Source organism: Phasianus colchicus, chromosome 1 (assembly GCF_987193195.1).
Source record: "Phasianus colchicus chromosome 1, bPhaCol1.hap1.1, whole genome shotgun sequence".
Lineage (NCBI taxonomy): Eukaryota > Metazoa > Chordata > Aves > Galliformes > Phasianidae > Phasianus > Phasianus colchicus.
The window spans coordinates 109,300,367-109,324,130 of record NC_143436.1 but is presented as its reverse complement, the minus strand read 5'-3'; the positions used below and the strand labels follow the sequence as shown (position 1 = coordinate 109,324,130).

The window sequence follows — 23,764 nt, the reverse complement described above, 5'->3', positions numbered from 1 at the left end:
ACAATCCTCTATGGGAAAATATGGTTTTAAAAGATAATTCTCAATTTTTTTTTCATTTTGGTGTTGCTTTTTGTTTTGTTTTGTAGCTCCTCTTCCACATTTGACTTCAGATGATGTTGATAAGGCCTTACAAAACTCTCCACGGTTAATGCATGCTAGAAACACAGGTAATGCTGGCACTGCTCCCATTGCGATAGGTCATATTCTGAAAGCACAGGATTCCTGTTTATGGTTTGCTTGCTCAAAGTGGAAATAGTAAAGCAGGAGGGAGATGAGCATGTCCTCTCCTTGCTGTGTGCATGAGTTTTACGCACAGACGCACAGACAAATGGTGGGATCATGTAGGGCCAGTTGGTGCAGAATGGTTTCCCCACTGATAATTTCTCATGTCCTATAAGCTAATGGGGCCTGTGACATGTGATAGCCTGCAAGCTCTGAAAACTTTTTTTCTCACAGTGTCTCATTTTACTGTCAGATCTACACCATGGATCCCAAAAAGATTGTTGGGGCTGAAAAGTGCTTCAGTGTTTGTCTATGTGCTGTGGCTGCTTCCCCCTCATATGCAGTATATATTGTATACTTAAGTAAAATTCTTGTTATTTAGGCAGTTAGCCCATCTCATTTATCAGTCCTCATGTGAGGTTTGTGTTGGGATCTCTACTAAGTCTGATCTGAATGTAAAATGATTTTTGTTAATAGTCATCCTTCTGTTAAGTAAGTCGGCCCAGACAAGTATGGAGCACAGATGGAAGAACAATACAACACAGGCCTCAAAAGTGTGTCTATCGAAATGTGGCTTAAAATATTTATGAAAATATTCCAAACTAAATTTTATCTTGCTGTAGCAGTTCTGTAACAGAAGATGGCATGGACCTGCACATATAGTGCAGTGTACGTATTGATAGAATTATTTGGAATACTGCATGATCATGCCTGAGGGTATTAGTTACCTACAGTGACCAGAAATAACAATTATTTATGAAAAATGAAAAAGATAATACAACGGATAATGCAAAGAAAAAGAAATAAGAAAACCTTATTTTCATATTTCATTCATTTTTTCACTGTAGTAAAAAGCAGCAAGTTTCCTAGAAAAATTAACCAGATCAGATGATCTCCCACTGAGATTAGATGTTTGCCATTTGACATAAAGTCCTACTGTGGGCTATGGGCCTCCAGCAAACCCCACCAAATGCAACAGAAAATTTTCCATCGACTTTGATGAGGTTTGGAATAAGCCTTAAGCCCTTTTTAAAAATAGATAGTCTCCATACTCTTTTCCACCTTTGGTTTCCCAGATTCTAATTTGCCAAGCAGTTTCCACATAGAGTTATCCAAATGTTGTTCAGCAATTCCATGTGTTATCTTTTTCTACATGTGTGCACTGACAATGCTGTTCTAAAATTCACTTCACCAAAATGAGATTGCATTTATGCCATTGGGATTATGAATTGTAATATCATGCTGATCATGACCTTAAGAAAAATATATTGTTCTATTGGCATAAGAGCTTTGGAGTGGGATTTTCAAAAGACCCCAAAGGTGTTAGGAACAAGCTCCTCTCGAAGTCGTTGGTAACTTCCTTGTGACCCTTTTCACATTCCTAGAAATGTGCATTAGAGGTATGTTGATGTTGTTCAGGCAATTTCAGTTCCCGAGATAAGTTTGATACCATTTTACATTATCAACTTCAATATTTTTAATGGGGTTACTGAGAGTCTAGCTCAAAGACCACCAAGGTCTGTGAGAAGATTGCCACTGACATGAATAGGCTTTGGCCCAGGGCTGCAGTCCCCGTTGGGAGTATGAACTTGTTCAGAAAGTCATACATGAATAAAGAGAAGGAAAAGTTTTATTTCAGAAGATATGGAACAGCCTGCACACATGGTCAAGATGTGTAGGGAGGGTAGAAGGGATTTACTGAACTTGATTCTCTTCCCCCCTTAACACTGATTTTCACAGACATTTATCCAGTAATGTGAGTGGATTTACACAAGTGCAAAAATTATCAGAAGTCATATGACGTTCCTAATGTATAAAATATTTATTCATAATCTTTATTCAGATACACTAGAAGAGGGAATTATTAATATTAGTGGAATCAGAGACCGTGAAAATGAATCTTCAGATGTTATGTCTTCTTTCTCCTTAGGAGGTGCCACTTTTATTTTTCCAAATACATCAGTTTACCCAGAAGCAACACAACGAATAACAACGAGGCCAGGTATGAACAATGACAACTTTTTGTACTACTTGTTTAATCTCTCAAGCCACCTCTTTCTTTTACTCCTTCTGTTTTCTCTTATAAATGATAAGCTAAATTATGAATACACACACATGTACACAGTTATATATATTTGACTATATATATAATATTGTGTAAAGTAAGATAATTAAATAGAAAACATTTTCTAAGTCTGTGTCTTCACTTTCCTCTGTCTTTGAAGCAATGCTTTCTAGTATTCAAAGCAAAAGAGGATAGTAAGACTGGAGTTTTGCTCTGCTGTGTGATCCCAGTGCTGTGTGATACCAATGCAGTCACTTTTCAACGTGCTTCACCACCCTGCCTGTAAAAGGAAGCAACAATATCCTCCCTAATAACTAGAAATCTATTCAGAAAAAGTACTTAAAAAATGCTGGATACATAAGTCTTCTGCTATCTACTTTTTATTTATGTTTGATATATCTGATCATGAATTTGGGAGTTAAATAAATCAAAACAAACCACAAAAATGTTCTCAATGCTGAGAAGTGTGAGGTCCATTGAATTATTGTGGGTGTGCTGGATTGTGAAAGGCTAAAGGGAATAATTAAAAAGATGAGGACATTGCAGTGAAGTTAAAAACTTTCTTTGCATCACCCTTCACAAGTAATGATGTTGGAAAACTCCCTGACCTGGACATTTGTTTTTCCAGTAATAAGTACAAAGTACTGTAAAACACTGAAAGGAGTTGGAACAAAATACTGAATTTAAAGGAAACCCATTACTGAGCCAGAGGCATACATCCAAGTGTTCTGAAAGGACATACACTAGAATTGAGTGAGCTCTTTTGAAAAGATACTTTCTCTCATTATAAACTTTTCAATAGGAAATATTTTATCTATGTCTTATCAGTGTTGCATGGTATAATTCAGGAAAGATACACAAGTAACTTTGTTTTACATTTATATACATGTGTATATGCATGTCTATAGATTTGTTAATTGATGAATTAAAAAGAGGGAAACACCTACTATACTGTTAAATGAATAAACCCACCCTGCTTAATTTATAGGAAAATAAACTCTTCTACTACATTTATTAATCAATAAAAGTGCCCTGGTGAATGAAAAAGAGACCACCAATCCAATTCATATATTTGGCATCAGACTTTTATAAGGAATTTACCAAGATGTCCCACAACTATTTACAATAAGGGTTAAGTTAGCAAATTGTAAGAAATAAAATATTTTCACAGATCAAGAACTGGCCAATTAAACTGATAGCAAGACTTAAAAAAAGCTTAAATTATGGGCCCTTTGGCATTCTCTGCTATGATAGCTATTAATAATGGGAAAAAGGACACAATCAAATGTGCTTGGAGATAGCATAAGATTTTGATGTTACTCAAACGTAAAGATTCTTCTGCAGGATCCCTGTAAAGAAGCCCAGAGGTCTTATTTGAAATAAATGAATTCAGAGTATGCTAACAGCTGAAAATACAAGATAAATGCAGTGTAATGCACAAATTATTTGCGTATCTTACTGATCTCAAATGAAGCCTCTTCAGTCACAGAAGAAGAGCTAACCATAGGCAACTTTATTTACGGCACAATGAAAGCCAGTTCTCTAGTTGCTGTCTGAAGTGCAAAGAGTAAACATGTGAAAGAGCTTAGTGGAGGGTCATATGGGAAATCTGATTGTGCCCTTAAATGAAACAGAACTATGGCCTTGTATGGAAAGCTACATTAATCATCCCTTATCAAAAAGGCTATTTGCAGCATTAGATGGTGCTTAGAGTAAGACACGGGAATATGGAAAATCTTTTGAGCCTGCTGAAAGATATAAAAGTTTGTTCAACTCAGGATCTGTGGATGAGGAAAAATTATATATTTATATATCACAGATTGCCTGCTTTACTTGCTTCTCAGTATTAGAAAAAAGAATTTCAGAAATGTTACAGATATTTTCAATAAACATGAGACTGTATTCTTCATGGTCACAAGTTATTATGGCACCTAGAAACTTTGAATTGCTCAGAAGAATCTGGAATATAGATGACAAGACAAAGCACAGACAGAAATTTCACTGTAGCTATGCAATATAGTTCTGGATGTCCAAAGTTCTCAATAGTTTCCAATGAAAATGAGTATGTAACATATGACCAGGTGGACCTTGGTGTCCAGTAGCAAATAAACATAACAGCCGAGAGTCTGTTGTGAAAGAATACTGCTTTGTAGGTATGATTCCAGTGGTGTTTGACAAAAATTTTTTATCTATACACGAAAAATTATATTTTCCATACTTGTTTCATCCTGACTTGTGATGGAAAATAGAATAGCAGTTTTCTTCAAAGTAAAAAGTGTTTTTAAAAAATCCCATATCAAATATGCTGAACTCCTTCAGTTCAGCATCTTTAGCCAAATAAAAAAACCTGACATCTAGAAAATAAAACGCTTAATGATAAAATTAAAAGCATCTTCCTGCATTGACACAACTTATTGTGGAATTTGTAGTTTGAGTAGAGAGTGTCTTTATTATTCTGTGCGAACTGGTGTATCCTAACTAAACATTTTCTCCAATAAATCATCAGACAATTTTGAAAGTATCATATTATCTTTTATAATACAGTTTTGGCAAATGTCTTTAAGGTCAGAATTTTCATTCATTCGTTCATTCATTCAGAAATATTTTTGCAGGAATTCAATTTTCTGTCAAGGAACTATTTTTCTAAATTGTTCCTTGGCCTTTCCTGTTAAACATCATGTTTCAACTAGATGGCAAAATAAGCTTTTCCATAACAAAGTTCCTTTCATGGAAGAGCAATAGAGAGAGATTCTGGGGACAAGTACCTGATGACATGAAAAAGGTCAAAAATGAGAGTGATGGGTGGGGGAGATATAAACAAGATTAAATGGCAATTAGCCAAATCCTGAGATGCAATTTTAGAGAAGGTAATCAAGTATTACCATTGTTAAAGCACCACAATAATAAATAGGAAATGAGCAAGGCTCATAATAAATTGCAATGACAAAGACATATTTCTTCAGTCACATTTACAACAGAACATGATGTTTCAGCATGCTAGAATACAGTGAAGCTATCAGGAGCTCAGAAAGACCTAATATGGGTTTGTCTACATGTGCCATCAAACAGAATTATTCCCATCAAAGATCTGTCCAAGATAAGAACATGTTGTACTAACATCCCATGAATATGGGCAGATCTGCTTATCTAGGATAGCAGCATGTTTATCAAGGCACAATAATGAATGAAGAATGAAGTTGGAATGTTGTGCTATTTCAAGCAAGGCTGATAACCGGATTTTTCTTTTAATTGAGAGGATGTAGACACAACAACAACTTATGATGTGTTGCATTAAAAGACAAAATTTTCTCACAGTACTAAATTTATACCAAATTTATTTCAGGGCTGTACTTGCCACTGAGTACAAGTAGGCAGCATCACACAGCCTTCACAGTGTATAGATCTCTAATTATTTGGAAACTCGGAGAGGAGAGGAGAGGAGAGGAGAGGAGAGGAGAGGAGAGGAGAGGAGAGGAGAGGAGAGGAGAGGAGAGGAGAGGAGAGGAGAGGAGAGGAGAGGAGAGGAGAGGAGAGGAGAGGAGAGGAGAGGAGAGATTGTGGGAGCACATACCTCCTGTGTGATCTTTTTTTTTTCCATATTTGTAGCCTTTTCGGCCAGGAAATGAAAACTGGAAGAAACAGAGTAGGTTTTTTGTAATTTTGCTAGTATCTCCCCTGGCTGCTGTGGAAGCAGAAATTTGGCAAGGAAATACAGGAGTGGGCAAGATACTTGTTGAAACCCAGGGCTGACAGAAGAATACTGTTCTGAAATTGGCACCATGGCTGAGCCATCCTTTTCTGTACAGAGCTTGGAAAACTCTGGAAAGTTGACATGAGTCCTTCTGAATTTCTGAAAGTCTTCAGTCCGTGAGGTATCTCCAGCTGCATTAACAGCAAGTCTTGATCTGATCCTTGCCAGAACATCTGCATGTTAAGATTCACCTTCACACCAGTTTTCTGCTTAGAAATGAGTGCTTGTGCGAGTCAATTTTCTCCAAGTTTCTGAAAGAGAATGTGGAATAGTCCTCAAGAAATACAAGATAAAAGGATACTAGTTATTTAAATGCAATACAAAGATAAAATGCGTATGTCAGCAATACTGAAGTTTTTGAATTGTAAGCTTCAGGAGACGACGAGGCTGGTAGTGCCAGTCTGCTTCTTAAGCCAAACAGACTAAATAAATTAAGAGCAGTTTGGTTGTAAATTTCGCATTACACTTTATTTCCATTCAATACTCTTGCTTAGAGTGCTTGAAAATGGGCAGAGAGTTCAACAATCTGGTGTGCACAGAGCCAGTCTGGGACTGTTTCTTTACTTCCCAACTGGCTTAATTTACAGTCATTTCTAAAATAAAGCACAAGCACTGTTAACAATCAGATCATCTACACCAATTTAGTTCTACGAGGAGGGTATAGCTACCTTACTGGAATCCTGGACAGGCTACATAGGTCTATGGTCTTGGCAGCAATTTCAGGTGGTATGTTTAAGCCAGACATAGAAAAGCACAGGCAGCTGCAAAAGATTTCAAAGGGTAAAATAAATGTCTGACTTTACTTCATATAGTTTATGAAAAAGCTTTTATGTTCAAGGTTCTTCATTTTTATGTACTAAACCATGTAACTGAAATAGAAGTAATGAGTAAGTTTAAAAAGAAAAAGAAAAAAAAAGGGAAAAGGTGAGTGAGAATTTAGATACATAAAATTAGCAGCTTGTCCCAAGAAACAGGAAGGTATATTTAAATTGATGGAGCAAGAGAAAAAAAAAAAAAAAGAAAAAGAAAAAGAAAAAAAAAAGCACAACACAAAACCTATCACCTTTTCGTAAGAGATATAAGAATATGCATACAGATCTATACCTAATATTATAGCATGTTCAGTATTTTCACATGTTTCTAGAGATCTGTGAGGCTACTGGGATGTGGAAGGGAAGGTGAAAGAAAAGAAATTATTAGAAGTTTGAAATAACAAGTAAAAGAGAAAGAAGTGAAAATGGTAAAGTGCAGCAATCAGTGCAATCAGTTACCCCACAAATCTCGATTCTGAATAATGAGAATTAGACCAGACAGCGCACCTGGGGAAAAGAGGGCTTGTAAGCATGAAGAATAGCATTAAGGAAAAAGATAATAAAGTGCATTACAGTAGTGACAGCTAGTAAGAACACAAAGAACATGTCACAGTGATTTAGACAAAACTATGTCTTTGCTGTCTCACATGTCCCTGCAGAAAAAGGAACTCTCAAATTCAACCTATAAACTTTGATTAATCTCAAGGGATAACAGCAACAGACTAGTAAAGAAAGGCAAAGTAAATCAACTGAAGTCTATCTTAAAAGAAAATACTGTTACATACACACACTGGAAGGGAATGTTACACAGTTTACTCTTGATCTGAGTTCTGACCTTTTGGGAGACTTTTCCCACAAGGCTCAAACATAAATTGTCCATAGTGCACTGTGTATGTCATTCCTTGGTGTCCTTGGCTGAGGAAGGTGTCACAGGCAATACCCACCACTCATATATATTTAGTGATATAGCAACAATTTAGTTCGTTATAGTAAGTAGATTGATAACTCATAATGATGATGAGTCACAGTGATTAGTTAAGTTGTCAAATCTTAACATAAATCAGGTATCTTTAAAGATTAACGTTTTGCTCACCAACCAGCAAAGTGAGTAAGGATCTCTTGACCTCAAGGAGTAATCTTGAGAGGCATCCCAGCTCAAGGGATCACTGCCATTAAGCCTGCTGTTTCAGCAAGGAAAGATCAGATTAGGATTTCTTTGACTGCTATATTTATAAGACAAAGTGATTGGCTTGCAGTCAGACTTGGAATCTTACCACATTGCTTTCAATCTCTTGATGTAAATTGTTATTTATCCATGAGGGATTTCAACAGGTCACCTGTTCTAGGACTGTACTCCCTTTGTTCATGGTCATGGCCATGAGCACCCACTTGGTATTTCTATTATCAATGAGTTGTCCAGTTCAGAGAACAGTCACACTGAAGTCTACTGTGAATCACAATCCCGAGCAACACTCGTGTCATATATGGAAGTTGAGCATACCCATAACAGAAGGTAACCAAAGGTAGTCCAAGTGCTATGGACTCTATAGAGTATTTATGCCAGATATTTAAGAGTACTTCAGACATCTGAAAAAAATAGGCAACTCCAAAGAGCTATACAGAGAGCAGTGTGGTTATAATTAGAAATGATAAAGACAATGAAGTGTTTAACAAGGAGTATCCTTTCAATTTCCGTAATTTTTCTAATCCAGAGCGTTCTCTAGAAATGTGCCCCTAATGGACAGATAACATTTTATGCCATATCTGCATGAAGAATGGTATTTTTCCTTTTCAGATTTACCTTATGAGCAAGCGAGGAGATCAGCATGGACAAGTCACACCCATCCCACACAGTCAAAAGGTAAAAATCATTTTCATGTATCCCACTTGTGGGCCCAATACACGTCTGCTGCAATCTGAGTAATCTCTAAAGTGAACTTCAGAGCTATCTCAGGAGCTACTTCAACTTTCAGCTCCGAGGGACTTTTACCTGTGCCCTGTCTGGTAAACCTGTTAGTTGCATGTAGGCAATGCTGGTGAAGTTACTGGGTCAGCCGTAACTTCCTTGCAGGCTACTCAGGCCCATGACCTGGATAGTCCTAAAAAGCTAAATCTTACTCTTGTGAGCAGCAGGAGTCCCTGGCCTGGGGTCTATCACAGGTTTAGTGACAATCTTTCAGACTGGAAAAATAACTACATGGATTTCTCCATTTTCAGCTACTCAGCCATCATCCTCAACAGTTCCCAAAACAGAAGACCAGCGTCCTCAGTTAGGTGGGTGTTATTTTGTTTGAATTTTGTGATGGGGTTTGTTGGACACATTCGGGTCAGCTTTCAGCTACCAACCAGAAGCCATTTGCAAGAGCTGATTCAGAGCACTAATGAGATTTCCAGCCAGTGATGAGTAAATCCCCAGACATGTGTGAGCTGGCTGTATGGCTGTATCTTAAATGGAGGCTCCCAGGGCTATTAAAATTTGCTTTTAGTAATGTTTAATGGTAATGACAACCTTTCAGAGTGAAAAAGCTGTTAAAGTACCTATATTCAGTTTAAGTACAAAGGTAGAAGAGACTTATTTTCCACAGTAGTTGAAATAATGGCAACTGGAAACTGCATAAACAAATAGATGAAAGTGAACTGCAACATGCAAAAATCTGTTTGTATTTTACATCCTGAACTCCTGAAATTAAACAGGAAAAATAGAAGGATTATCAATCCATTGGAAAACTGTGAGGAGAAAGCTGAGGTTTGTAGGAATGTAGGCTAGTTGTTTAGCAAGATAGGTGCACTCCATCATTTCAGACCAACTAATTTATGGGGTAGGACTTAATCCTATATTGTGGAAAGTGTCTTGGACAGATAGTTAGAAAGCACTACACTCTGAGTCAGTGATGTCTTTTGCTAACAGCAAAAATGTAGACGTATGACAGAGAAATTTTGGAGGATATTCTTAGCTCAGCATTTTCTGTGCCTGTTTTTATCACATGGATTTCAGATCATGATTCTGGTTTTTGTTACAACTAAATAAAATTCTGTGAAGGAATAAACCTCCTTAACTTACATGCATGCTGCCTGGGAAGTACTGTACTTCTTTTTGCCCAGATAGCATTTTATCTAATGTGGTCTCCCAGCCATGGGAATCCTTCAAGAAGTATATTGGTGATTTATGTAAGTCCTTGAGACTATTTAATGCAAGTGTGTGAGCTTCACAGATTGTTTAAACGTGTAAGGAATGTAAGCTGATTATCTTCTTGACTGCAACTGGATGATGTTTGAGAGCAATTGTCTGGAGACAAGACAGTCCACTGACTTTATTGTTCTGCTTCAGGTTGTGCTTATCAGCCACAGCTGTGTCTTTCCTACAGTCATTCCTATTTCAATTCAGTTTGAATTCAGATTGAATTTCCACAGGGAATCCCATGAGGAAAGCACTGAGATGTTTTGGAATTTGGAAAACCGTAATCGCAAGTTTAGTACAGGAGATCCCTCATTGGCCTGTGATGATGAAGAAGAGCCAACGCGGCCACTTCACATGGGTTCAGATATGCCCTCTCCATTCTCTTTTAGAGGCTGTTTTGGCACAGAAAAACCTAGCAATGGTATGGAGAAAACAAATGTAGCCCCACAAGATGAGGGGTCTCTGTTCTTTGAGGAGGAACACCTCTTCACCCATCTATGCCACATTTAGCACTAGGTCTCTGGCATGTGAACCCTGGCACATTACAAGGGTAGGTAGTCCCAGAGGGTGTCTTGTTTAAATAGGAATCAGAATACTTCCAGACCAACTTTAGAGTGTGTCTGAACATGTACTTGTGCACACTAATACAGAGAATAAAAAGGAAATATATATCCCTTGCAACTGTTTGCTTGCACACCCAATTTTAAGGGAAAACCTGCAAATATTGTGTATGATGCAGAGATAGAAGCCACTTTCCTCAGTGTTGGATCTGCTTTTCAGGTGGTGCTTACTGACTCCTACAAGATTAAAAAATGATGCCTAAAATATATGACATTGTTACATGATTTAAACCTTTCTTTACAATTTTGTAGATCCTTATCAGATTCTTGGACCGACCAGCAGCCGTCTTGCAAATCCAGGTGAGGCGGGGTTTTGCTGATTTATGAGAGTTTTTCTTCTCTAGTAGCATCCCCACTCCTATTTTAAGGCTGGACTCTGAAGGTGATGTGACAAATTTTACTACTCTTTACTATGACTCAATGAGAGCTGATGATATGTAACATTGAAGGTTTCTAAATGACTTAAGGGTGGGACTAAGCTCACACATTAAAGCACATAAATTCTGGTGTCATAGAGTAACTGTCTAGATAGGACTTAGGTGTCTTAGTTGCCATTATATTCATTGGGATATAATTATTGTAGCTCTCAGTAGAGAGCTATTCATCTCATCCTAGAATATATGCCTATATTATTATTTCAGTCAGTCAGATATCTCGTTACATTTTACCAAATATATCAATAGGAATTCACTTCGGTTGCTTAAACACTGGGAGTTTTCTTATGTGCTGTTTTTCAGGAACCCCTCCAGAACGGCATGAGTTTTTTACCAGGCTGTGTCATGCATGTCCTAAATTCTGTAATCCACAATTCAATGACATGCTCACCTTGACCTGTACAATATTTTGGGCTGCATAACAGAATCCAGCAAAAATATATAGGTAAAAATTGGAAAGCAGAATTTATTTGCAAAGAATAATTGGGTTAGACACCTCAGAAATGGTCTCTCATGATAAGAAGGTGGTAATTATGTGCATTGTGAGATGGTCCTTGTAGTGTATTTTAGCTGAAGATGGATATACTTCTTGATGAGTTAATAAAACTGATTATGAACTGGACAGATTTCACTGTTTTTTCTCTGAGTCTGCAGGACGAACTATGGTCATACATCAGTGTTATCTGCCACAATAAATTGACATTTGTGCCACTTCCTTTTTTTTCCTTTCTTTAACACTCAAAGGGCACACTGTTACTTGTTCCACATTATAGGTCTCTTCAATTCTGAGCAACAATGTTTGATCTCACAATTTTATTGCCTTTCAAGCATGAATTTACTGAAATACTGCTACATTTCCTTTCATTTTGTCCCAAGTGACAGCAGCCATGGTTCTAGATTAGATTACTTTCTGCACAGGAAAGCAGCTAAATATTAAGAATGGCTTTTTCCAAATGGCGTCAGGAGGTGGATTTCAAAGTGATATTGACCTTAATTGGTTGTGAGGGCTTACCTCCCTTTTAATTTGTATGTCTCAGGCTTTTACAGTTTTACCAAGTGTGCAGTTGGTAGCCTTCATTATTCTGGAAGACACTAAAGTGCTCTGGATTGGGATACATTTATAGCATTTGGGTATGGCGTTTCTACACACCATCATTCCTGTGTTTTAACATGTTTTGAGTGTTTATAAATTGGTGGAATTAATCTCTCATTAAAAGGAAATTGACAGCAACCATTTATTTTCATAGGACTATATATTACATTTGGAAGGCAAGTGTTTATGTTAGAACATATGTTGGATTGCTTATTCAAAAATTTGTGCGTTGTCCTGTGCTGAACTGTTTATTGATTTTCAAAGGCTAATCCCCTTGTTATGTTTCGTGTATTAAAACTTGCATGCCTTGCTCATACCACAGATTCTTTTGTTTGTTTGTTTATTTAATGCATGTTAATGGAACAGAAGAAATTCATTAAGGGCAGTTTGGATAAGTATAATTTAAATGAATATGGGTTTTAGTTGCACTGAAGTATAAACTACTAATGGATTTCAGATGCTAATCTATCTTGATATTATAATTTACCACTATAAGCTTTGTAAAGAAAAGCTTGTTTATTATATCCACATTTCTGGTTTAGAAAAATGAAAAGAAGAAAGAAAAAGAAAGAAAGAAACCAACCAAATCCTAGTTAGAGATGTACTTAGAAGTTAGGACATGCAAGCTGGTTGGCAAATTCTGCTGACATTGTGCTTGTGAAACAGATTGCCTTGCAAGCTGCTTCAGCTGTGTTTTGCATATTTCAGTGCTGCTTTATTAAGAAATGCTAAGCTTTTAGCTTGAATACCAGTGGCAAGGCCCTTCACAATTGACTTTTGATGGCCTAAAATGGTTGAACTTTGTTCCTATAACCAGGCAACACTCTTCTGCAAAATTGCCAGCAGACTGATTATTTTCCCTTAAACAAAAAATTGGCGGAGGAAAGAGAAAAACAAAAAATAAAAACATTTAATGCAGTAAGTTCAGTAATCATTTAAATTCTTGTTTGACAAAGAATGATTATGAGAATGTATTTTATGGACCTTTTCACTGTTCTTGCAAATGTTTTGCCCTATGGTTGTATGCAGTGCAACAGCAAGCTAATAAGTTTCCGTTTTGCATTTCCCCAAATGCTGCAAATGGGTGATATGGTTTGGCATGTGTCCAGCTTTCTCTAAACTTCTCCATTTTGTGTAGGCTTATTCCATAGCAGAGAACATTTAGTTACAACATAATGCTGTGAGAACAAGCAAAATATTACGCAAGTGAAAGCTGTTTGTCCTGAACTTTAGAGATTAGTTTCCTAAACGAGTGCTGTATGATTTCCCCATCAATTGTCTACAATGAATGACATTAAGTAACCATTAAATTTCCCTGTAATGGCATTCTGCCACCCAGATGAGGGAAAATATGACACATAACCATTATCTCTGCTCTTTAGGATTTCATACAGAAGATAGCCTGGGAGAAGGGGGACTAGTTCAAGTAAGAAGCAGGAACTGACACTGCAATATTTCCTAATAGAGTTCTGTGCGGGAGCCTGAAAGAATCGGTGTTTTAGCTTTATTAGTCATTATTCCTGACATTTTCACTTTGTTTCCCTCCACAGGGAGTGGGCAGATACAGCTATGGCAGTTCCTACTGGAGCTTCTCTCAGACAGCTCCAACTCCAACTGCATTACCTGGGAGGGCACCAATGGAGAGTTCAAGATGACTGACCCTGACGAAGTGGCTCGGCGTTGGGGAGAGAGGAAAAGCAAACCTAACATGAACTATGACAAACTCAGTCGTGCACTTCGCTACTACTATGATAAAAATATTATGACTAAAGTTCATGGTAAACGCTATGCCTACAAATTTGATTTCCACGGAATCGCTCAGGCCCTCCAGCCTCACCCCCCGGAATCATCCATGTACAAATACCCATCAGACCTACCCTACATGAGTTCCTACCACGCACACCCCCAGAAGATGAACTTTGTAGCTCCCCACCCCCCTGCTTTGCCTGTAACCTCATCCAGCTTTTTTGCTGCCCCTAATCCATACTGGAATTCACCGACTGGAGGTATCTACCCCAATACAAGGCTGCCAGCTGCTCATATGCCTTCTCATCTTGGCACCTACTACTAATTGGGAAAGAAAGAAACACCAGAAAAGCAAAAACACTGCTCACTGGGATACAGTCCCCAATGAATTTCAACGAACTCTATCAGAGTACATGAATTAAAAGTGCCTAAAGAGACAGGTGAAGGTTTGGCTGCGAGAAAAACACATTAAAAGTAAATTTCAAAATGACTCTTTGCAGTAGGGCTTTAAAAGAGATATTCAAGAAGTATTAAGATACTAAAATGTAATGTATATGGGCATCGATTCTGTGGACCAAACAACAATGGACTGTTGTAGGTAAAAGCATGAAATGATAAGGAAAACCTATGAAAGCTAGTGGTCTTAAAAAGTTGATAAGCTTATGGGTAAAGTTTGTTATCTTGCTAATGCAAAACCTGGGACTATACTACAGCAATATAAGGATAAGTCTATAGTGACCTAACATACAATATATGAATCATTACAAAAGAGGGAGAAAAGTGATTAAAAAGAAAAAAAAAAAAAAACCAAAACAACCACCTACCTGTATTTAAAAAATAGAAACATATCAACATAGACTCATTTAGTGTGGAAACTGATCTGGAATATGACAGCATTGTTTTGATTAAAATCAAATGCATTCCATTCATCAGAGCGTTATCTGCTACTCAAACTGTGAAGACAACCCAAACTTTAGGATTCCTTGACAGTATTACAAGAACCCTGAGCCAAACATTGGAAATGAGAATGTGCAGAAGGGAAAGTGTATGACTGTAGATCAGAGGCCTGCACCTGACAGAGGAAGCGGAAAGGAGATGGAGGAGGACAAAAGGTGGTGAGAATGGGAGGAAATAAACTTCTTTACCAGTAGAGACTGAAGAGACTGAAAAATTAGTAGTGTTGGGACTATGAAGAAATACTTGTTTGGACTTGTGAAACATTTTGCTCAGTATCATACCATTCCCAGTATTACAGGAGGAACAGACTTGTTTTTATAGTAATTAAAAAAAAATGGAAAAGGGGAAAATCAGAAGAAGTCAGAAATCAGAATATGCATCTCTTTTTTTTAAAAAAAGTAAAACTGGAATTGTATTTGATATTTAAAAGTTAACCAGTTAGAACCTCATCATTATTAGGGGGGTTTCTTTTCTATTGGCTAAAGCAAGAGACAACCCCTGACTGCCAAAATCAGAAATCATCTAAGTATTTTTGTTAGGCGGGCGCCAGTTTTTCTTTATTGAGTCGCGAACGCTGTGCGTTTGTCAGAATGAAGTATACAAGTCAATGTTATTTTTTTCCTTTTTATATAATTATTATATAACTTATGCATTTATACACTACGAGTTGATCTCGGCCAACCAAAGACACAAAAAGGGACAATCAAAAATATTGTGGCCTTGAATTTTAACTCTGTATGCTTAATGTTTACATTATGAATATATTAGTACTTAGAATGCAGAATGTATGTAATAAAATAAGCTTGGCCTAGCATGGCAATTCAGATTGACACTGTAGTTTGCATTCGCATTTGCATTTTTAGTACTTGACACACCTATCAGATCTTCTTCCCACTAAGTTAAAAGGCATTTTGTTTTAAAATTTTGTTTCATTAAATCTGTTAAATGTAGGACCAAATAACAATGCTTAGCATAAATTAAATGTGGGCAGATGCTATGTATCTTCTTTTCCAGAAAATTCTGCAAAAATGTTTGCTGCCCTTTGTAATAGTGCCTTGCCATTCCTGTCCTAAGCTTCTTTTGCCCAGAGATTGCAACCATTCCCAATTTCTCATCTTCATGGCCAAGATTGTAAATGAATCTAAAGGAGGCCTCTAAGGAAGAATCCTGTCACCCCAAAATTATCTTGTGTTGCCACCAGATTATGCAGTATAATCTCAACCTGAGATGTATCTTCATACTGACACGTATGTTGAATTACTATGCCCCCTTCCTATTAATACATACTGTATCATTATTAGTAAATAAAATGAATAATGAATAACTTCCATTATTCCTTACTTTAGACTGGAGTGTATAATAGCTTGTTAATTTGTCACTGCGATCCATTTTGGCTGTTCACAAAGGGCAGGATGTTTTCTTTCTGTTCTAAATTTAGAAGCTCCCCACGTTGTACCCTGGGCCCCAAAACTACATCTGATGCCTAATGGCATGACTCCCATTTTTTTTGCAACACCTGCTGAAGGTGCAAAATTTGCACTAACATTTACAAGTAGCTTTCCACAAAGGCCATGTTTACTGCAGAGACCCACGTCAGCTCATCCTTCCAATATTTCTCTTTCTTTTGCTGTTCTTTTGTCTCTTTTTAAGACAAAATGGACGTGGTTTCAGATTTAATAGCAAATGTTCTTCATATCCATTTTGGGGAGTAATCAGTGCTATGCGATGGGAGCCTACTTGCAAGACTCCCATCTTATAGGTGTTTTGGTGGCAAGTTATAAACACAGGGTTATATTACTAATGTTTGAGACCAGAGCAGTAGCAGTGTAAGCCTTGTGATCGTTGGGGAAATAAGCACTGTAAGCCTGTATCTCTTAAAAAAATCAAAACTCATGGAAAGGTTAGAAAAACTGATTTATTGGAAAAGGTTAGTCACTCACTATTTTAAAAAGTTATGGTAGGCACACCTACATGCTGACTATAACAATAATAGTTTGTCTTTCAGTAGAAATATATCTACAGATGCTTGCAATTTACTTTATGTGTACTTTTAACTCAAAAAATGGTAAGTGCATTGTTGAATCATGTCTTCATTAAACACTTAAAAATACAGATTAAAGAACCATTTTTGTTTAGATTGGCTAGAACTTGCCTGGAGGCCTCCACGTCATCTCCAGCGCTTGCAGAGTTGTGCATGGGATTTCCAGATAATGCTGCCCAGCTGCTGATATACACAAGAACAACATCCTCACATGGAAAGACGGGGTGCAAATCCTCACTGCAGCAGGAATGGAGTCAAAGCAGTGTGTGTGATGAAGACCTCTCACATGGAAGAGCAATATCCTACAGCAGGCCATGACAAATCTGTCCTGGACAGCCATCTTAGTGCTACACCTCTCCCCAGGGATGGCTCACAGCATTCCAGGAGCCTTGGAACACATGGATTTTTCAACCCTCAGGATGAAGATGAGAGTAAAGGATGGAGAGCCTTATTGCTGCTAGAGAATTAGGTTGGAGCAGGTGGTTCTGCTGCCCAGGGGCAGCAGCTGTCTCATTTGGTCTGCCTGCTGTGGGGCAAATACCAGCCCATTGTCCAGAGGTATTAGCAGAAGCAAAACAGGCAGTGGACCCGTGGTGGTATCTCTGCTGCTCATTACCTATTAGTTCGGGCCCAGCACAGCCAAAATCAGCCTCAGAAAAGCTGAACTCTGCCTCCATATCACAGGAAACATTCACATGAATCTCTGCTGGGCCCCAAGACCTTGGCTGAAGGTGCTGTCTGCCTGCCTAAGCGGGACACGTGGACAGCATGACTTCGATGGGTCCCTGTTTGTACAAGTTGGTCACACTAATGTCTTTGTTTAAATTAGGACTCCTTTTAAAACAGTACAGCACTATGTGGACTGCTCTGAAAGTAGCAGCTTTATTTTTCTTGAACTTAAGGTTAATGTGTGTACTTATCTTTCTCTAAGAAATATGCTCCTGTCTGAGGAGCTGCACTGTAACATGGAACATAAAATTGAGATAAGAAGCTCAAAAGAAGCTCAAATCTCACCTTACTTTATCAAGACATTCCACAATATTGAATCGAATTTAGTGAATATACTAAAAATGTCTTTAAAGGATGTATTTTATAACACCTCTATTGGGACTTGTAAGACCAACACAGATTTTCTCAGAAGTCAAGATGGCACAACACCAATCACACTGAATGCCTTCTTTCCTCTCACTTTGCACGTTCAGAAGAGTCCATCCTGGGTACATCAAATACCACCTACTTTTTGAACTACCCACAGAAATACAGAGATCATCAGCAATGTAGACTTTCTTCTACAACTGCTCTTGCTCAGACTGTTTCTTAGACCAGTTAGTAACTAATTTAGAAATATTGTTTTAAATACAAATACACTAAAGAAAGGAGAAACAAAAAAAAAAGCAGTACAGTTTGTATTGTATTTCTAATGATCCCATGATATTTTTCTATGGCATCTTCTCAAGTTTTGATAACAAAAGGGGAATGGCCTGGAGAGTAACCTGAATCACTGGTAAGTTGAAATAATATCTCATCTGTCCAAAGGACATCGTTAACTCATGCTTGAATTTTAAGTGCCTCCTGAAGTACTCCTGATACAACACAAGTGCTTAGCTCCCTGTCTGGCCTGTGGAGGAAGACTTTGGATGTTTTCACTGCAAATCCTACCAATCTTTGGGACCTATGTTAAGAAGACTAGACACTACCATAGAGGCTCACGGTGGACTAAAGCCAGTCCTTGGCCAAGTCCCAGGCTTGTCTGGGACTTTGCTGAGCATCAGCAAAATGAGTCCTTTAATGAGTAATAGATAACAACACATAATGGAAAACAAAACAAAACAAAACAAAACAACAACAACAACAACAAAAACAGCTCCATTTTTCTTGATAAAGGATATTTCGTCTCTTTTATCACTCACTGGAATTGTCACCTTCTTGCTGTGTTGGTTTGTTTCAGAGAACTCTTAGCTGAGAATTGAATTCAGCTAAAATCCTGCAGTTTCTAGGGCTTGGAGGAAGCCATCCTTCAGAAGCTGAAGTTAGGGAGGCAAAGGCGAAGGAGGCCAAGAAGCATCCTCCTTCATTAATCAATGCTGTGTCTGTCCCTCCATAATAAGCACTGCATATAAACACACCTGGTTAAGTTATGTAGCTCTCAGCTATGCAGTTCCTCATACTTCTCACCTTCTGGTCATGTCTTGACTTCTGTGAAGACTGTATGAGTGGGGTCTCACCTTGATTTCAGCAAGAGGAGAAAGGAAAATGAGGTCTGAGTAGGTCACACTTCTTCAGAAAGCATGTGAGGTTGCTCAAAAGGATGCACTGGCTCCCTACAGGTTTCCAGGTTCCAGTTGCAGCCTCCAAAAAAAGGCTCCACTTCTGCCCATTGGGTATCACGGCCACTCCTTCAAGGCACTAACCACAGAGGCTACATCAGATGCATGACTCAGTAAGAGACTTGCTTGGAGAACTGGATCATTTCACTAACAGGGTGTCTTTTCAGGTTGCTGGCCTCCGAGAACTATATGTCTTTTCTGCATTCTGCTGCCAGTGGCACACAGAGCCAAGTATTGGTTGAGCAATGGGTAAATCGATTACACTTTAGTGGATGTGTGATGTGGAAAATTGTTTCAAAACTTAATGACCTCCATTGTTTAAAAAGACATACCTTTTCAGGAAAATAAAGCATTCAAGTTGGTTTTATGAGATGTACTTTTACATCACTGGATTGAGGATTTCTAAAAACCAGACAGAAAATGTCTTGGACTGTTCACTAGAATCTTTGGCTGTATATATTTTACAAAAGGATAAGGTGTGGAATAGTTTTCTATGAACGTTCTTAGAATAGTGTGAATGTTTACTCAGGTAACCCTATATGTCTCCCTTACTATTACAGCTATTTTCTATTGTACATTTATTAATGTTTCCTTAATGCTCTTCTCACTTGAAAATGTCTCAGCTACATGGTATTATTTCTACCCATTCCTTTAGCACAAAGAGTAATACTGTAATATTTACTGAGTAATATTGTGAAAAAGTTTTGATATTTTCCTGCTATTTTTCCCTTTTGCATTTTCTTGTGAATAAGCTCCCCATGCATCACACCCCAGAGTTCTTAGCCTGCCTCATTATTTACAGCTTTGTATTATTTGTAGTTTCTTATCTCACTCACTCTGTTTGACTGGATACTATCCAAGCTTAGACATATTTCACTTCACAAACCTATCCCTCTTCTTCTCTGATAATTGCTAATTCCTTTCTGCCTCTGCTCATGAGCAGATCTTATATATCCTCCTGTCTAAGCAATTTCCATCTATGAGTGACTGGCTGCCATGTCCGTCCTACTGGAGTTTCTGCCTCTTCCCCCAGCTAAGCAGTTAATGTGCTGAAAGATCTCTGAACAACTAAAAGATCTCTTCAGCTCTGAATAGACTTCTACATTCTTCCCTATTTGGAGTAGTTTCTTTCCCATGAACAAAAATCCTCTCTTCCTCAGATATCTCCATCAACACACCACTAGGAAGGTTTTTCCAAATAATTGTTGTGAACTAGCTGCAGGTATTTCACCACCTCATTTTTGCCCATCTGTGTAGTGTTTATTTTGGCCTTGTTCTTTTTGTGTCCTGGTGTGGTTGGAAGCTGCTTCAGGCAGAAAACTCACATTTACTGATCACACAGCAGTGTGTTGCTGGTTAAGACTACATAATCATGTGTAAGGTTGCCAATGAAAGTTCCTACAAACTCCCAATTTTCCTCATGATGAAAGTGTCATTTGTCTCTGCTGGAAACTTCAAAGCTATTCTGCAGACAATGAAGGTAGAGTTCTGAAAGCTGGCACAGGCACTTAGGATAAATGACTTTCAAGAGCCTTTTAGACTTCAAAGCAGTCTAAACAGGTTTAAACTTGTGTATACATCTTTCATTCAATTTTTCCACATATTTTTGCAGAATTAATTACCAGTTTGTACCAGAAACCAGCCATGTAGACCTCTTGACCAACTGATATATCAGCACTGGACTGCTAGGACTGATGCAGCACTTCAGAGGGATCTGCACCTTCCTGGAAAGAAGTTGAAGATGTTATGAAGTTCTCCAGTACATCTGCAACAACACTTACTAATTAAATTTTAAATTAATGTCTCATTTTTGGAGAGTGGGGAGGTATGTTTCACTGCATTACAGTAGCTGAAATACAAGGGGAAGTAAGGATAGGGGTAAGTAAAGTCAATTATTCATTTTACGGATGAATCCTTCACCTCATGCTATGTAGTTCCCAGAAATACTCGTGTGATACATCAATATATTGTGGTTTCCTGAGGTAGGAATAGCATTCAGATGACCCAACCATGAGGTGAATGCTCTTGTGCTGAATATGACAAATGCATATCATGAGTAACAGATGCTGCTTTGAAGTGCTCTTTTCTTTAAATACACAAGAAAAATAGATGCTGGAAGAGAGGCTGTATTGTATACCAAGACTAGCAGAACACTTTCCATTTCAGTGCTTTCTGGATGGAGAGAGAGATTGCTTTTCTCTGTTAATGTAGTCTAAGGACAAACCTAGGAAATGTGTAGAAGGTGCTCAGACATTGTGATTGGACTCATATCCTGACACAGATAGACAGCTCACAGCCTGGATCCCAAGGGGATTGACATGTCTGCTGTTGTCCTGAATGATTGCTGGTTTTGACTTTGGAAATCTTATAAGTAACTCTGTATAACAGCTGAACAGTGGCAAGTGAGTTTTAAACTTCCCACCATGAGTTTCCAAGAAAAAAGATAGAAAATCAAGACTAAAGCAAGTGGCACACAGATTTTGGAGCAGGGCAGCACCAGGGAAGGGTTTGAATATAAAAAACAGGTATGAAAATAAATTCCCTCAGCTGTTTCTGGAAAATTAAAGAAGAAGGCAGCAAAGTGAGGGATACAACTAAGGATGCATGGGAAAGATAGATGATGTCAGTGGCTTGGAAAGGGGAAGGAAAAACAATAGAGGCTCTGCCATGTACATACAGCCAAAGAGAAGAGGGAATTCCATATGGCCAGGGATACTAGAAAGGCTTCAATACCTGGGAAAGCCCAAGCAAATTATTCTTCTGTATAAGAATAATGAGTGAGGAATAGATGTGAAGAATATGGGGGGAAAAAAAAACAGCAACTGGATATAAGGAAGCTAGCAGAAAAGAGATCAAAGTGAAAGCAAAGGAGACCGTAGATTGTGGTGAATTTAGTAGTTCAGGAGAACAAAAAAGTCTTAAAGGGAAGATAATGTCAGGCTTAATTCCAAATTCTGAATCCAGAAGGGATGCTGGAGGTGTACTGTTCTGTCTGATGCAGTAGGAGGAGGCAAGTTAATGCATCTGGGCCAAAATAACAACTGAAGCCAACTGAGCTGAAGAGTCAATTGAGTTTGTAAATGTTCATTTCTCTTTTTACACTTCCCACTTTAGTATATTTTCAGCTAATGTTTCATTATAATTTCCACAAACATTTCATGTCACAAATTCATTACAATGTAGACAGCACACTGAACAGCTGTAAAATAGCCTTGCCAATGCTGGTAATTTGCACTGGGAATGTAATATCCAATTCCAGTCACTGATGAGTGCTATGCAAAATGAATTAACCAGCATTTTTCATTTTTGTAACAACTTACCTCAACAATTAAATGTATTGCAATGCTAAATTTACAGTATATAATAAATCATTTCAGACTATATAAAAGCATCAGACAATATATCTCTGTTGTTTTTTTTGTTTTTTTGTTTGTTATAAGCTGTACAAAATGCTAGCTTAGCACTCTGTGAAAAAATGTTGTTCATCCTTGTTATTTTAGTTGCATAACAAAAAATAGTAGACATTCAGTACTGTGTCTCCCGCTGTGTGCCAGATCCAACATTCTCTCCTTTACTACTAGTTGCAGATCACAGTGAAAAGTTTTAGCATAGTAGCCTGTGAGTTGTGTAACTAATCTATGCTTTAACTTTTTTTTTTTTTTTTTTTTTTTTTTGCTGTTCCATTGTACCTACTGGAATAGTTTGATACAAAGTTGATATTGTAATTGGTGGTCCTAGCTAGCATTGTTCTATATGATTCCTTCTTCTACTTTGGTAAATGCTGAGATGTTTGTGGTTCAGCCATCTTCTTCTGGAAAATGTCTAGTAATTGTAATTATGATGTAGAGAATCACTGGGCTCTAACTCTCATTTTATCTTCATTTTTGACACAGTACAACACAAAAGTAGAAAAATGGGAAGACACAGCATAGTTTTATTTAATCAGAATACTTGGCGAAAGTAGTTAATTAATTGTCAGATGATGAGGTTTCCAAAAGGTTTCCAAAGCAGCTTTGAGTCTCAATTCCGATAGACTTGCAATGGGATTTCTGTCTCTCAGTCTCTCACCTTACAGAAGACCTTCTCCAGTTCATTATTTAACAAAGCCATGTTCATCCTGGTGAATCTGGAACTGAGTTTATAGCACTGAGGGCAACCTACAGTTTCAGTTACAAGGCACCCTCCAGCAAAGGCAGCTGCCATGGTAAAATGCCATCCCTAATAAATAGAAAATTGTTCACCAAAACAGTTCTTAGAACTTTTTGTTCTTATGAGGATGTGGAAAAGAGGATCTTGGAAAGACACTGAAAAGAAAAAGAGCTGGGCAGTGATTTTGGGTTGTGTTTGAATGCTCTTGATTATTAAGTCTACAGTCTTGTTCTGACACATGTGTGTTGTTGTACAAATGTGAACTTTTCTTCCCAGTAACATCCTCCCACATAGGCAAAAATACAGGTCTTATGGTGCTTGGATGCCAGTAAAAAATGCTGTACATCTTCAAACCTATTATGTGAGACT

At 37.8% G+C, this 23,764-nt stretch overlaps 1 protein-coding gene across 6 annotated transcripts in view; it reads left to right on the top strand.

Annotated features, from left to right (window-relative positions):
• Nucleotides 1–22,633, top strand: part of ERG (ETS transcription factor ERG) — a 155,868-nt gene extending 133,235 nt beyond the window's left edge. For 5 of the 6 annotated variants that reach the window (XM_090122620.1, XM_090122616.1, XM_090122638.1 and 2 more), the window contains 6 exons: nucleotides 87–167; nucleotides 2,153–2,224; nucleotides 8,646–8,711; nucleotides 9,068–9,124; nucleotides 10,901–10,948; nucleotides 13,726–22,633. In XM_090122620.1, coding sequence (XP_089978746.1) covers nucleotides 87–167; nucleotides 2,153–2,224; nucleotides 8,646–8,711; nucleotides 9,068–9,124; nucleotides 10,901–10,948; nucleotides 13,726–14,246 — 845 coding nt within the window. In that variant the 3' untranslated portion in view covers nucleotides 14,247–22,633. The remainder of the gene's footprint in view (nucleotides 1–86; nucleotides 168–2,152; nucleotides 2,225–8,645; nucleotides 8,712–9,067; nucleotides 9,125–10,900; nucleotides 10,949–13,725) is intronic. The other variant, XM_090122634.1, reaches the window with a different exon arrangement.
• The last annotated feature ends 1,131 nt before the right edge of the window (nucleotides 22,634–23,764 follow it).